This window comes from Gossypium raimondii, chromosome 13, assembly GCF_025698545.1.
Source record: "Gossypium raimondii isolate GPD5lz chromosome 13, ASM2569854v1, whole genome shotgun sequence".
NCBI lineage: Eukaryota > Viridiplantae > Streptophyta > Magnoliopsida > Malvales > Malvaceae > Gossypium > Gossypium raimondii.
In genome coordinates this window covers 54,523,526-54,539,246 of record NC_068577.1, presented here as the reverse complement: position 1 = coordinate 54,539,246, position 15,721 = coordinate 54,523,526, and the positions used below count along the sequence as shown (strand labels likewise).

At 32.2% G+C, this 15,721-nt stretch overlaps 2 protein-coding genes across 2 annotated transcripts; one reads left to right on the top strand and one right to left on the bottom strand.

Moving 5' to 3' along the window:
• Nucleotides 1–2,802: 2,802 nt before the first annotated feature.
• On the top strand, nucleotides 2,803–3,539 carry LOC105783561 (copper transporter 5.1). Its single transcript, XM_012609102.2, has one exon. The coding sequence runs from the start codon at nucleotides 2,959–2,961 to the stop codon at nucleotides 3,376–3,378; it is 420 nt and encodes a 139-aa protein (XP_012464556.1). The 5' UTR covers nucleotides 2,803–2,958; the 3' UTR covers nucleotides 3,379–3,539.
• A 7,167-nt stretch (nucleotides 3,540–10,706) lies between these two features.
• LOC105783559 (cytokinin dehydrogenase 7) lies at nucleotides 10,707–13,964 on the bottom strand. Its single transcript, XM_012609100.2, has 4 exons — nucleotides 13,072–13,964; nucleotides 12,677–12,952; nucleotides 11,740–12,002; nucleotides 10,707–11,173 (listed from the first exon to the last, which is right to left on the bottom strand). Exons 1-4 carry the CDS (start codon nucleotides 13,765–13,767, stop codon nucleotides 10,861–10,863), a joined length of 1,548 nt encoding a protein of 515 aa, XP_012464554.1. The 5' UTR covers nucleotides 13,768–13,964; the 3' UTR covers nucleotides 10,707–10,860.
• Nucleotides 13,965–15,721: the final 1,757 nt, after the last annotated feature.

Here is a 15,721-nt window from a genome sequence, read left to right as displayed (position 1 = left end):
TACAAGACAGTGTTGATGTCATATATAATTCTTGTGATGGCTAAATGTATTTAGCTTCCTAATCTACCAAAAAAAATTACGGTAATTTGAATTTTAATAAAAAGAATTTGTTAATTTGAAAATATGGGTTAAATTGAAATTAATTAAAACTTTTAGCACATAAAAGTTAATGTTTTTGTTAACCTTATTCCCTTAAAAACTTTTAGCATATATGGTGGCAGCGACACTAGCATTTGACCGGCGGTCGCACGTTGACCTCCCCCCACCTTTTACTTTTTTTTTTTTTTCTTCTCATTTTTTCCACTTTTCTTTCCTTCTCCTCCCCTTAAGACCACCAAGGGCTCCCCTGTAAGGGAGGCTTTTTTCGAGTTGGTGAAAACTCATGTCGAGTCATTGATAACTTGGTTGTTCAAGTTCGAGCCAACTTATTATTTGTCTACATTTGATTTAGAGTATTCAACTTTTTATGAGATTTAATTCAAGAGAAATAATATTGTCAGTGTCGGATCCAATACATCAATTCATATGATACATTTAGTGGCTAAACACCTAATTATGTAGCTTATGATTTTTCTTTCACTCTCGTATTCGTATCATGTTTTTTTTTTTATGTTTTTTCTTGAGGCTTAATTCCAATTACTAGTCCTTCAGGCCCTTTTTCCTTTGATTTAACAATTTACGAAGGAATGAAATTCCTCTTCCAACAGAAAAAGGAAACGTAAAGTTTTAGAATGTTTTCTTCCCATTATCTTACTTATCAAGATCTAAATCTTTTTCTTGCCTGCACTTATTGTTTAGGTGTCAAATCGTGACATCAGACTTTTAATTATTGTTGAGTGTTTTAGTGTGTATATCTTAAATTCTTTATTTATATGATACGGTTTTTATTTTTAGAGATGACGTCTTAAGTAGATCCTTATGTATGCCAACGCGTATTCTATTTTAGGACTAACACGTGTTCTCTAGGTGGAGATTTGCCTGCATGATAGTCGAACCCATCTTGTGTCAGTTTACGAGAGGATACGAACTCATCACATGCGAACTCCTATATGTGAACTATGTAGGCTATGGGTTGATCCCAATCGGGTAACCGGATAGCAGGTTGGTGATGGCGAACACCATAACAATTATAATTTCACAATTTTATAATAAAATTAAATTTCATTATACTTTTATTAGATAATATAAGGTATATCCTTGATTTAATTTTACAAAAGTTTATGTATTATAAAATATTATTTAAAATTTTGTGACGAGATGATACAAAATCGATATTAGATTGGAATAAAAAGCCATTCATCCCGTTTCATTGCCATCCATTTTGCATCAAATGTATCCTAACCCAATATTTTTTTCCCTATGAAGCATAAATCTGAATAAAAAGAATTGCTAAAACAAAATTAATCCCGACCCACCCAGTGTTGGAGCATGTCTTAAAGCAAACGTATGAAGCTTTGCTTTTGCCTTGTAATAAATCCAAAGAGGCGACAAGGTTGTATGCTGTACAAAGTACAACTTGCTCTATTTCTTTTGTACTGCACACCATGTTTGTTTTTTAATGTGAAGAGACAAAGTAGATTATGATATGATTTACAATTCTGTAATAACAAAATGAAAATTAAAAGGAAAAAGAAAAATGGCACATTAAATTCTTATTAAGGATGAATGTTGATAAGATTTGCTTGAAAATAATGATTTTGATCTGATAACATCAACGTCCCTTCCCTTAGTCTTTTTATTGGTGAAGACCAAGAGTGTACGTCAAAAAGGGTTGGCGGCTAATCCAAGTCTTCGCTTCAATTAATCATGGGATCAATCCTTTCTCTTTCAGCTAATCTTATGTTTACCCCCAATTATTAAGTATTCTTTTATTTCGAGGGTGAGATTTTGTGACTCTAAATTTCAGTTGCCAGCTGTTTTTCCTTCATTTTATATAAATTTGAGTATGTTACTGTAGAGATTGGTAGAGAGAAAACATTGTAAACCATTGAATGGAGTGGCCTTGGCTCTCAAAAAATGGTAAAATTACTTTATAACACCTTCAAATTTTTAAAAATTCCAAGTTAGTGTAATAGTAAATCTACATTTTGCCCTCCCAAAATTTTTGATTAATTTTTGGTCTCTGTAAAGCAATTTTTTTTTACTTCAATCTTGATTGAATGAAACGTACGAGGAGAAGGAAGAGAGAGATTGAAACAGGCCCTATAAAATTGACCGAGAAGAAGATTAAGCAAATTAACCATGAAAAAAGTACGTACTTGCGAGAACTTTGTATTTTAGGTTGGAAGAATGAGCATTACAAAATTAACCATATGTAATGAATGAGATTTTTAGTTACAAATATATTAATAGTGTAATAAAAATAGTTTAAGTTGATAATAATGGTGAATAGTGTGATAAAAATTCACCATGTTTAAGAAAAATGGAAAACCACTTAATGTTATAGGAAAATATTAACATTTTTCTTGTGAAAAATTAAAATTACAAAGTAATTAAACTAGATCAACAAAGTAAGATAATCAAACAATCTTAAATCGAGGCTTCTAGTGCGAACTGACTTAGCTAAATTATCTGCACTTGAGTTCTCTTCTCTAGGCAAATGTTGAATCTTCTACTACTTAAAAATATTCAGGACTTGAAGAATTCTCTTGATTAGAGTAGAATTAGAATTAGGGTAGAATTAATTTTCTGCACGTCAATATAAGGTACATGTCACGCAACGTCATTGTTTGATTATTTTATGAGTTATATCATTTTAAAGTATTACATTGTACTGCACAAATTAAAAATATTGTATAGCACAGTCTTGTTCCAAGTTCAAAGTTAGGACCTTTTTCAATTCTTTCCACCTATATAAATTCTTCAACTTTTATCTTTTATTCCTTCTGTTTTAAATTCTGGGAAAGTGAAAATTTTCTTTTTGATTTAACTGCAATTTTCTACGATCAAAAGCCAAAAATGATGCATATGACGTTTTACTGGAGCCGACAGGTGACTCTGTTGTTCACCTCCTGGCGAACCGATTCATGGCCGAGTTACGCGTTGACTCTCCTAGCATGTGTTTTGGCTTCTGCTTTTTACCAGTACTTGGAGTACGTAAGGTATCGCGTCAGGCGTGGCAGGAAGCCGACGGAGGGGACGGCTGAAGAGCCTTTCTTGTTGCGGTCGAAGGGAGCTGGGATGGTGGGGAAGATCGCCGGAGGGGTGCTATTCGGGTTGAGCTCGGCTCTGGGGTATTTGCTGATGCTGGCAGTTATGTCGTTTAACGGCGGCGTGTTTTTGGCCGTTATTTTGGGGTTAACGGTTGGGTATTTGGTTTTCAGTGGCGAAGACGATGATCAAACTGCTGGTCTTAATAGCACTTGTGCCTGTGCTTAAAATAAAAGAAAATGGAAGCTCCTTTATTTTTTATTTTTAATTTGGTGATTGTACGTAGAATTGTTTCAAATTGTGTTAAAAATGTTCTGTTTGGTTGGAGGGAAAATGTTTTCACTGGATTTATGCTGATTGATCAGGAAATGAAGCAGAGTTAATGCCTATATTTACTTTTTTTTCTTTCTAATATTAGTTTTCAACTTGAAACTTTATTTAAAAGATATTAAATCTATTATAAATGTAGATACAGATATGAATTCATCTACTTCACTACCCAATTAAGTATTTATGTTCGACATTACCCAAGTATGAAAAACAAATCTAATAAACAACAGTTTTCCATTAGAAACAACAAATATTTTACCTCCTCAACTTAAAAAATGAGTAAATAGTCAATGCACGTTAAATCAAAGAGCAAACTAATCATTTGGTTAAAAATTTCATCCATTCATGTTCTTAAAAATTGATCCCTGTACGTCAGCATGAAGTACATGTGGCACGTCACATGTCACTGTCTAGTTATTCTGTCAAGTACACTGGTTTTTAATAGTACAAATAGATGAATTTTGTGACAGATGTGTTCAATTTGCTCTTTAATCTCATGTAATTTACCTATTTTTTTAATAAAAGAGATAAAATACAATCCGACTACTTATACCGATATCACTATACAATTGTATTTATTTGAACAATTAAGCTGTAGTCTTGCATATTAATTTTTAGGAATATGGTTATTAAAATATTAGCGGTTTTAATTTTACATGTAAGCTTTTTTAAAATAAACATGATAATGTTTTACTCTTGGTTGTAGAATTTTTCTAGCTCTCAGTCAAATAATTTTCTTCTTATTATTATCAGGTTAAAACGTGTCTATAGTTTTGTACTTTTTAAAAATTAGAATTTGGTCTATGTACTTATTTTTTAGGAATTTAGTATATTTACTTTTTAAATTTCTAAATTCAAGTCCGACGATTAACATTATTATTATTTTGTTTAATTTATTGTTATGATATTTTGAAATAAAAAATATTATTTAGTAACCATGTAATTTAAAAATATTGTAATTAACTTGAATTTAACAAAATAAATTAACAATATTAACAGTTGGATGTGAATTTTGAAATCTAAAAGTATAAGGATTAAATTCCTGAAAGTATAAGTACAGGGGATAAATTCCTAGTTTTCAAAAAGTACAGGGACTATTAGTATATTTTAACCTTATTATTATTATTATTTCTTTTGTAAAGAGGCTCATTTGCCAAACTATCTTCACTTTCTTCAAACAACCCATAACCCATTTCATGTGGGCTTAATTGAGCTACATAATTGGGCTTAACCCTTTGTCAGCTGGCTGTTGGACCCTAAAGTCCTCAACTTTACCCATAACCATCTAAACTTAAAAATCAAAATTTTAGGGGTATTTTAGTCTTTAGACACGGTAAAGAAAAAAATTAATTAAAAATATGAATATTATAATCATTATTTGTAGGAAATTTGGAGTGGATGTAGATAGGGGTGTTCAAACAGTTAACCGATCGGTTAATCGAACTGAACTGAACTAGTATTAGCCAAATTAACTGAATTTTTTAATCCTTTAACCGTCAGCCGAACCGAAATTTTTTCAAAAAAAATTGACCAAATTGAAATATTTCGCTAATTTGGTCGGTTAACTGAATTAATCGAAATTTATATGTTTTGTTTTTATTTTTGTTAAAACAAGTTTAAAACATATAAAAATAAATTTATAATGTTCATTTGACTGGATTAACCGAACTAGTAATAGCCTAATACATATTAAATATAATATTATTTATTAATTACGGTTAATTCAGTTAATTATTTGATTTTGAACTGAATTAACTGTTAACCGAAATTCCAAAAAACTTTTAACCGACCTCTAACCGAATTATATCAGTTAACCGACCGATTAACCGAATTATATAAATTCGATCAATTAATTCGATTTTAACCAAAGTTTGAACACCCTTAAATGTAGATGTTATCCTATCGAATATCAATGATCTAATTTTGTCTTAAGTGGATAACATATATTTATAATTTTTTTTTCTTGGGACAAATTTGGACATGGTAATTATTATTCATAGCTAAATGATTGTTCGTACTACATTTGAAGTGAATGCTGATACCAACCTATGGTATATTACCAATATGGATAACATTGCTGTTTTTTTTTTTTTTTTTGAGAGGGTATTTAGTTTTGGTTATATTTTGTTATTAGTCCTTATATTTTATGAATTGGAAATTTAGTTGCCATACTTTAATTTGGTCTTTTGTAGTCTTTATATTTTTAAAATTTAAAATTTTAGTCCTCGCCAAACGATAATTGTTAAATTCATTAAGTTAAGTTCTATTATTTTCAAAATTTGATACATTAAACATACTATCATATGTGTAGTGTCATGTCACTTGCTATTTTCACATATTACTTACTAAAATCTAGTTAATGGATTAACGATTGTCATTTGCGTCAAGATTGAAATTTAAAGTTTTCAAAAGTATAAGGACTTATAATGATCCAATTGGAGAATATGAACTAAATCTATAGTTGCATGCTTAGTACAAGGCTAGTAATTGAATTTAATCAAATGGATTTAACTGCTACTATTTAGGTCCGGACTAAAATTTTGAAATTCGAAAATATATGGACTAAAATTGAACAAATAAAAAAGTAAAGGGACTAAAATTGATCAAATTATAAGTATGAAAACTTTTATAAAGTATATGGACTAATAGTAGAATTTTAACCTTTAGCTTTTAGACACATATAACAAGGAACTACTCATAGCCCTTTCCTAACTCTTAAATAGAAAAATGATGTGCTTCAACGCACTCAAAACCATGTCCTCTTGCACTGGCAACAATACGGATATTAACAAATCTCAGTTGGATCTAGATTCGAATAATAATAATAATAATTATTATTATTTTGCAAAATCTCATTATAAGTTTTGATCATATCTACTCTTTTTTTACACAATGCCTAGAGCTACTCATAATCTCTTCCCAACCTATATAAACAGGAGGATAATACGCTTCAGCGCACTCAAACCCACGTCCTTTAATATTAACAATAATATCTATAAGACAAAATCGACATATTAATAATTATTAGATGTTATAACATAACTTTAAAAGTGTGGCTGTTTTTAAAGGTGGGGTTCATTAGACAACAAATCAAGAAAAGTAGTGCAGTACATTTCACTTATAGTCAAAAGAACATAACAATGAAAATAGATAAACAAACGTTGTTATCATACATCTATGCGTATGTCACCCATCAATACAATAGAGAGATTTGTCTTGTTCTTTTTTTTCTTTTAATTTTTAGTGGGATTCCAAGACTTTTCCCCGTATGAAAATCTAAGGACGATACGTTACAAAAAAACAAAAAACCCTACTCCAAAATCAACCTTAATATTCATACAAGACTTAGACAATGTAGCTTTCTCTAAGCTGGATCGCCTTTATTATACCCCACACCAAACCACAACATTTCCATGGCCCTCTCTTGGTCGAGCCAGTTGTATAGAACTATATAGGAAGTGCTTAAGTGGTCCAACCTCCATCTAAACCTAACCAATCTTCGGAAAATGTTGGTGGTTTTTTTTCACGTATCATGATCATGTTTTTTAATGATTCGTGTTCATAAATCGAAGTCGGATTCGTGTTTGACGTGTGATGGGTGTCATTATCGTTATCATCATCCATCATCATACAATGAATAATCAAAGACATATATATATATATATATATATATATATATAAATGTAGGAAAAGAAACCATGGATACAACTGTAAAGTTTGTAGGTTTCAAACATGACTTTAGTTACTGCAGATTTGGCAGCGGCTTGGTCCAACTTTGTTTTTTCGATTGTCTCGGATTTTCAAACAATAATAATATGTTAATTAAAAGATTCCGTACCTTTTGGCTTTAAGATTCAAATCATATAAATTTTACTTTCTTTAGCTCTCATATAAATGTAGTGTTTGGGGAAATTAGTCTTTTGATAAAGCAAACGATTTGCATGCTATACAGCATCCCATGCACGTGTCTCGTAGAGGATCAATATTATAAATTCATATATATATATATATATATATCTAAATTGATACATAAATCCTGATTTGATGTGTTTATACATAAAATCTCGATTTTAATTAAATTGAGTAAATATAATTATTTGTATAAATAATTTAATAATGTAAAATGATTTTATATGAAATTATACAAACTTCCTTGATTTCTTAAAAGGCAAAGATCGTATAAATAGAATTCCTATTTCCAACACAGGTTTGTCGATATTGTCTTCATTCTCATTTATATTTAATTTTTAAGATTACTTTGGGTCGTGAGGAATTGGCTACAACATGCATATATTTTATACAAAAGAATCTGTAATTATCTGAAGATATAGAAAAGGATTCTAGATATTAAGATTTAAAAACTTTGATCCTGTTCAACGTAAATTAAAAGAGATATTAAAAACAAATGTTGCTTATGATAAGGTTGCATTCCAACCCAAACCTTCAAAAGATCAAACATGCAAAATTTAACGAGAAAAAACTCTTCAAAAGAGGATAAAAAATTACGGGCCAAAAGAGATTTCACTATAATAAAATAGAGTACAAAAGATGGAGAGAATTAAAACAAAATCTGAAACCCCACAAAAAAACGCCCTTCGAAACAAAAAGCATAATTCTCTCAACCTAAAAACTTTTGTTGTGTATAAAGTATAAACCTAGAGTGACTGAGGCCTACTTATAGACTGAAATTTGTAGTATATTTTACTAGAATAACTCTAAGCTAATTAGAGTTTAAGTGAGCGAAACTAAAAATAGGATTTAACCGGGAGAAAAAAAAGTCGAAAAACTTAAACTTCTGTTTGCCTCAAATTACATTTTAGTTACTTATGTTATCGTTTTGTTACGAAATAGTCACTCTACTATTAAGCTCTGTTACCTCCCTAACAGCGGTCTTACGTGGCTGCCCAAATGGTTTTAAATGCCAACTTGGATGTCCTACGTGGCAGTCTTAGTTAAATTTATTTAATCAAAAACCTATTTTCATCCCAGCAATTGGACATCCAAGTTGGCATTTAAAACTCATTTGGACTGCCACGTAGGACTGTCGTTAGGGAGGTAATGGAGTTTAACGATAGAATGACCACTTCGTAACAAAATGATAACGTAAGTGACTAAAACGTAACATTTCAAACATAAATGACTAAAATGTAATATGAAGCAAACGGAAGTGACTATTTTTATAGTTTACCCTAATAATTATTATATGAGTCGATTGAGTTAAGTTATAAGTTACTTAGGGTTACATTCCAACCCAAACCCTCTAAATATCATCTTTTGAACCAACTTAGTTAAGCTCCAAGTTCGAATCAACTAATCTTGTCATTTTTCATTGGTCACTAATAAGGGAAGAAAAGGTTATTACTGCTAGAACCTTTTTCATCTACGAATAGAGAAGTAGCAGCTTTATTCATTAATTAACTACAGAGCTCTAAAAAAATTGCATGCAAAACAGGTTGAAAGTGTAGGACAAGATGGAAAAAAAAAAAGAAAAGTGGATAAGGATACGTCGATGCATGACACGAATTCCAAAGAACGTATAGGATGCTCTGCATGGGATATTTAAGATTACGAGAAATCATGTTCTTATAATTGAAGCTTTAAAGCTGCTATGGAACTCCTTCAATTTTTTTCAACTTTTCTCCGCTTTTAACAACGAGAGGGAAGGGAAAAAGAAGGTGCAAAAAAGAAAAAGGTAAGATTTGGAGTAAAAAACGATGTGGATTTGATTTACTTACATCAACTTTCGAAGCAATCAATCCCCGAGGAAACCCTAAAATGATGAAGACACAACATTGGGAAAATGCTAAAAAAAGGAAAGATAAATGTTAATCGTATCTAGCAACACGACTTAGCTAAAGTTATGTTTATAAAAAGCAGCTACCATATTCTTAAAAATGAAGATAATTAAATTTAAACTTAATATTTATACTATTATTTAACCTCTTAATCGAGTTGGTGTTACGAGTTAATTGATCATCAATTCGATTAGGAAATTATGATTAAAATAAGTAATATTATTGAGGATATTTTAACCTTTTCACGTTAGAAATACTAATAAAATATACGTATAATGAGATTTGAACTCATGCTAATTACATCAATAAAACCTTTAGTTTATTACTCAACTAAAACTTTATTATAATATTTTTATACATTTTAATTTTATTATGTACACTTTATTGAGTTGGTGCCACAAGATTGATGGCAACATCATAATAAACAATTTAATCTATTTTTTATTTTAATAACGTACATATTTCATGTGTTATTATTAATTAGTTTCAAAGCATAAGTTTTATTATTTATTGTATGTTTTTAAATACACATTTATATTCTAAATCTATGATTTCTACAGTATACATGTGTGATAAAATTTCTAATATGTATAATGTATTTTTTATCATTATAATGGTGAGAGAGGAGAAAATAAATGATAGGATTTGAATCTGTGTCTTCTAAATGTCAAATGTAAACTCTAACAGTTACTTCAAACAAAACTTAGACAGTAAAAATAAAAGTAAGTTATTAATCATAAAAATGTTTAAATTTTAAAAAAAGTAATCTTTAAATCGTGCCTATAATCAAATGTTTAGAAAACCCTCAAGCACAATTTTTCAAAAAAAAAAAGAGAATATGATACTTTAAAAATAATATTGCACGTCTTTTGTTAGTTTTATATTTTAATTAATAAACTAATATTAACTGATTCAGCCTTAACTCGATTGGCATGTGCATTGTTGCTTATGCAAAAAGACTTGGGTTCGAGTGTGTTGAAGCGCATTATCCTCATATTTATGGATTTAAGAATTAAAAAAAAAGTACTTGTGCAAAGCATTTTATCACAGTAGCACTTTTAATAATATTTTATCCCAAAATATTTGTGAGAAGTAATACTAAATTGACCTACTTGGTATATATATAATTCATAAGAATGGAACGGTCCATATGGATTGGGTTATAGGTAGTAAAGTAAATAGATTTCAATGTTAATGTATTTTTTAAGGTTTTCTTTTTAATACAAATAATTTCTATTGTATTTATATCATATTTTGTACAGTGAAACATGTCATGTTCAAAGCAACATCAATGACAACTTAGTCTCCACACCAATGAAATAAGAGCTTGTTAGTCAAATCATTTGTTAGTTGAAAAAATCCAAGTTTTCTATTTTCTTTTTGGCTTTTGAAAAAGCCAATAAATAAATTAAAACATAATTAATCAGCGTATTTAGTCAAGATTTTATGATTCTTTTGTTTTTCCTTTCAAACATTGATTATCAACCAACTTGACCTGACCCACCAATTTAATGGGAAACATCAAAGAAGATAAAATTTCATATGCAGAATTAACAAAAAAAAAATTACAAATTGGGTACACTAATTAAGGTTTGATGATATGGGTCCTTTTAAAAATTTTTTGTCCAGGTGCAAGGATAGCCATTGGATCAAAATTGGTCTTCCTTTCCACAAATCGTGTCCATTGATTCCCAAAATGTCGTTTCCAATCCTCTTTTGACTGGTAGTGAGGGAGGTATAGCTTGAAATCCAAACCCTCTTTGTTGCACCACTTGATGATCTCGTGGTTTTGTGCCACCAATTTTTCCACCGTTGGACCCTTAGGAACGAACCGGAGCAACGCCACTATGTAGAATATTTCGCCTTCCGGTAGCACCACCGATGTCCGACTATCCCACCTGTCAACACATTTTAAAACCAACCATCCATAAATCAATTACAAACAACAATAAAGGTCTATGCTTATAGAAAGTACTAAAATTTGACTTAAATTTGCTTAAACTCAATTTAATAATGATCTAAATTCAAAAAATTCTGGAAAATTCGATTAAATTAATCCTGAAGGGGAGAAAATAGTTGCTGGAGGCCAGACAAATTATGGTGTCATTATAGCTTAGTTGGCGAATAAATTGGTTTGTCGTTTTATCAAATGGCCAAATGACTGACTCTGAAAGTTACCTCTCTTGGAAAATCTCATTTCCCATAAAAAGATTTATCCTAAATGACCAAACTACCCTATTTGTTGTCTGAATTTCAAACAATTCGGACAGTAATTTTCTTTTTATCATCACCCGGACCCACCCCGTATCTTTGTCCCTCTACGTACTTACATTTTTATTTTTTTTCCCTCTACGTTTGCTTATAAGCTAACATCAACTACAGTTGAGCTCAGAATAAAATGGTACTCTCGTGGGTCCTTCACACGTGTTACGATCATGTAGTTGGGGTGAAATGGAATACTTACTTGCTTCGCAAGAGGGGGTAGATCAACATGGGCCCTCCGACGCCATCTTTCAACATCTTTCTAAACACCGTTCGATCAAAATCAACTATACTTGATTTCGATATGAAGATATTCAACCAAGGGTGAGGGCTATCCCAATTGCCATTGGCTTTAGCGTGTTCCTCCACCTGTTTCACACGCAATAAAAACTCCACGTAACTAACATTCAACTGGAACTTCAACCGTTGGATGGATCCTAGCCGTTCAAGAAGTCTGCTTACGGCCTGCACGATGAATGGTTAAAATATAAAGAAGGAAAACATAAAAATGATCAGTGGCAATAATGTCATTATAATGAAATTACAGATTCCAGAAGATGATGGGCTTTTTGCCATTTGCGGACCCCCGGGGGGGGGGGGACCAAAACGTCAGCCGAAATCTCAATGATCAGCCAGCTACAAACATTATACTGCTGTTTTATTTACTATTTTAACCTCGACAAATTCCCGATTTCACGAAAGTGACAGAACCCGGAAAATACGAGAGAAGGGACAGTAGCGTCACAGTCTTGTAATTAAACCCCCATAGAATGGGCACTTTCAACAGCTTTTATTTTTTGTGTCAGAAAATCCAATAGAAGATATATCAACTGTATGGTCAGTTTCAAAGCTATATAAGAATAATTCAGAAATTAGTATTATTTTCTAAAAATAAGTAAATATTATTGGCCAAAAGATTAACGTTTTACTAGTGAACTTCTTTTACTGTTCCGGCGGGGATAGGGACGGACCCACCTTTATAAGGGACCCATTTAGAAACGGTCCCACAGTTTCCAATTTCCGGCGAAAGACTTTTTTTTTCTCATCTAATCCGTCATCGACGGCTACCAAATCAAGGTTCTATTTTGGTATGATAAGAACTGATGCAGGAGACTATTAAGCAAAAAAAAATTGTTTACCGTATCTACTGTTGAAGGGCGGTCACTGTTGCGGTAATGGAGAGCCACTTCGAGGCAGTAGAGGACTGAGCCGGCGGTTTGAGGGATGTAAGCCGGGTTGAATTCATGGTCCGGGTCTAATGGTACGGATGGCCAGCCATTGATTGGGTCGTCACTGTTGGAGAATACGAAGCCTTCCACGTAATCAAACGACTCACTTTCTTCCTGAGTCACCAGAAACTCAGCATCCCGAGCGAATTCTTCGAACTCAGTATACACTACCCTTATCCATCTTACCTAAATCGAGTAAAAAAATAAAAACCTTAAAATAAACCCTAAATTACGTAGCGTAATCGAGTCAGTCATGCACTAAAAAAGGTTTTTTTTTTTGGTTAAAATATACTAAAATGACCCACCATGTCCGGAGCTCGTTGAAGCTTTACCCTGGCTCGGGTTATAATTCCGAGCTGACCCAGTCCGCCGAGGGCTCCGAAAAACAGTTCGGAGTTTTGGGTTTCAGAACAAACCGTTATTTCTCCTTTTCCAGTTACAACTTCCAATTCCGTTACATTCGACGTTTGGGGACCAAAACGGAACGCTTGTCCACTAACGCCAGCGTTGGATAACGTCCCGCCCACCGTCAAGCTGAGATAATCGGTCCATGACCTCGGAGCCAAACGGAACATCGAAACGCACCGTTTCAAGACGTCTTCCCATAATGCCCCGCCGGAGACGTCGATATAATGAGAGCCATCGATTGTCAGCGGCTTGAAATGGTTTTCCTCCGTCGAACGCATGTCTATAACGAATCCACCGTCAGCCATCGCCTGGCCATTGATGGAGTGGCCGTTACCCCTTGCCGCAACCGTCAGGTGAGAAGTCCGTGAAGCGGCGTTAACGACCCGAGCTATATCCTCGGTCCCAGACGGTTTAATCAAAGCTAACGGCTTGACAGAGTAAAGACCACCGAAATCTTTACCAGCTACGCCGGTAATTCCGCCGCTCTCGATGGTGCCTTGGAGGTCGAGGGATTCGGATAGGGTGGAAACGTCGTCGTCGGGTATGGAATCGGCGTCTGTGTCCTGAACGATTCGTCCCAAACAAGCTATCATCTTTGAAGACTTTGTTGCAAAATGGGAATATCGCCGGTAACTGCTCTCTGTTTTGCTGTATCAATTTTCAGTTTTCTGTTTCCCTCTCAATCTCTCTTGGTTTTTTACACAAATTAAAAAAAAAAAAAAAGAAAAGAAAGATATTAGAGGGAAAAAAAAAAAAAAAAAAAAAAAACTACAAGGGAAGCTGAGTTGTTTGTGAATATAAAGGAAACAGTATATGAATTTAAACCCTGCGATGCATAGTAAATAAATAAATCAACCCCGTCGAGTTGATGAAACAAAATTTCTAAGTTTAGTATTACACCTTAACCCCGATATCAACTAATAATAAATTTCTCATTGTATCGTATACTTATATAAATTTTAAACTCCAGAATTATAAGTGATATCGAAACAACTATATTGATTAGTATTAATGTATTCTTTTAAAATATGATTATAAAAATTATATTTTATTTTTAATGATATATTTTTTAATTCTTAAAAGAAATTAAAATGATATTTTCCGTATCAACATTACTAGTTTATATTGACGTGACATTAATAATTAATTTGAGTAGTCTCTCGGTATGAGATGCGACAAATATAATAAACATTTAAAATCTATAAATTAATAAAAATAAAATTTTTTCACATCAGGAATGAACTTGAACATCAATTTTGTCCAGATTCATTTTAGAGGTATTTTTTAGTGAGTTTATATATTTTAATTTTTAATTAAATATCAAGTTATTTATATTATTTTTAAATTAAAAATATATTAATAGAAAACTATTGACGTACTGTCTGCCACTTCCCTTTAATTTAATGGGAAAAAGATCAATACCAAATATAAAAGGTAAATGTAATAATAACTGGAAATTAGAAATAAATAAATATAAAAAGAAAGAAAATATATAATTTCTGTTTTAGGGTATGCGAAATATGAGAAAGCAGAATAAAAAAAATCATAAATATGATTTGGTCATGATATGCATTCTATTATGCTATGGTTTGGTACTAAATTGGGATGTTATAAACTTTAATGCTGTATATAGTGTAATTAGTTTTAAATATATTTTTTAAATTAATATTTTTATAAGAAATAAAGAATAAGAGTTGTCCGAATATCAATATATTTTTAATTCTATTTAAATAAATTTTGAGCACAGATCTTTATTACTCCAAGTTGACTTTTCCAAGTAATAGTTGATTGCTTACTTAATTTTGAAAATTGTTGATACAAGGTTAGAACTAATGGGGAAAATAAGGAGGAACAAGGAGGAGAGTGGGGGTGAACCTATGGAGGTTGGTTCATTTAAAGAGGTCGAGAGTCGGAACAAGGACAAGAAGACAGGCTGAATGAGACGACAATTGCTCAGAGTAGTTTCAGGGTGTTGAAAATCGATCCTTTTTTCATCTCTAATCAATATATTTATAGGAGAGGTCCCCTTGCCCATTGGTGTAACATAGCAGATTGCTATAAGGGAAAGTTATCCTCATCCAATATGTGAAGGACATGCACCATAGGGCCTATTCTGTTATTCCTTTAATTAGTACGAGGTTATTATGTTCGAGTGGGCCATATATGACCTTAAGGGTATGTTTACACTTTAGGAGTGTTCACACCTAAAAAATGGGTGGCTAGCTTTTTTTGAGATGAGCGGATGGCCTTTCCCAAGGGTGTTGAGAAGGGTTGCTCAAGGGTGTGGGAAGTTGGTGCTCCTTTAACCCCAAACAGCTGGTTCGTTAAGGCATAATTTCAAATGGGGTCAATAAGGAGGTCAGCGCTACTTCTGATGCTAACACGTATCTTAGTGTTGTGGCGTTGGGGGCAAAAAATTTGCTGTTGTTGAGATGCTTGATTTGGTGGGGGTAATAATGACAATTGGCTGAGGTTGAGAAATTAGACAAGAGAACATCTGCCTCAAAAGGTCGTTTTTGAGATCTTGTGCAATAGTAGGAGGAGGTG

What these genes read in the sequence shown, in the direction of transcription:
- LOC105783561 (XM_012609102.2), top strand. Translation starts at nt 2,959, where the DNA reads ATGATGCATATGACGTTTTACTGGAGCCGACAGGTGACTCTGTTGTTC.
- LOC105783559 (XM_012609100.2), bottom strand. Translation starts at nt 13,767, where the DNA reads ATGATAGCTTGTTTGGGACGAATCGTTCAGGACACAGACGCCGATTCC. An exon ending in TTCAACGAGCTCCGGACATG is followed by an intron (nt 12,953 to 13,071) that starts GTGGGTCATTTT and finishes TACTCGATTTAG; the next exon opens with GTAAGATGGATAAGGGTAGT. An exon ending in TACCCCCTCTTGCGAAGCAA is followed by an intron (nt 11,174 to 11,739) that starts GTAAGTATTCCA and finishes ATGTGTTGACAG; the next exon opens with GTGGGATAGTCGGACATCGG.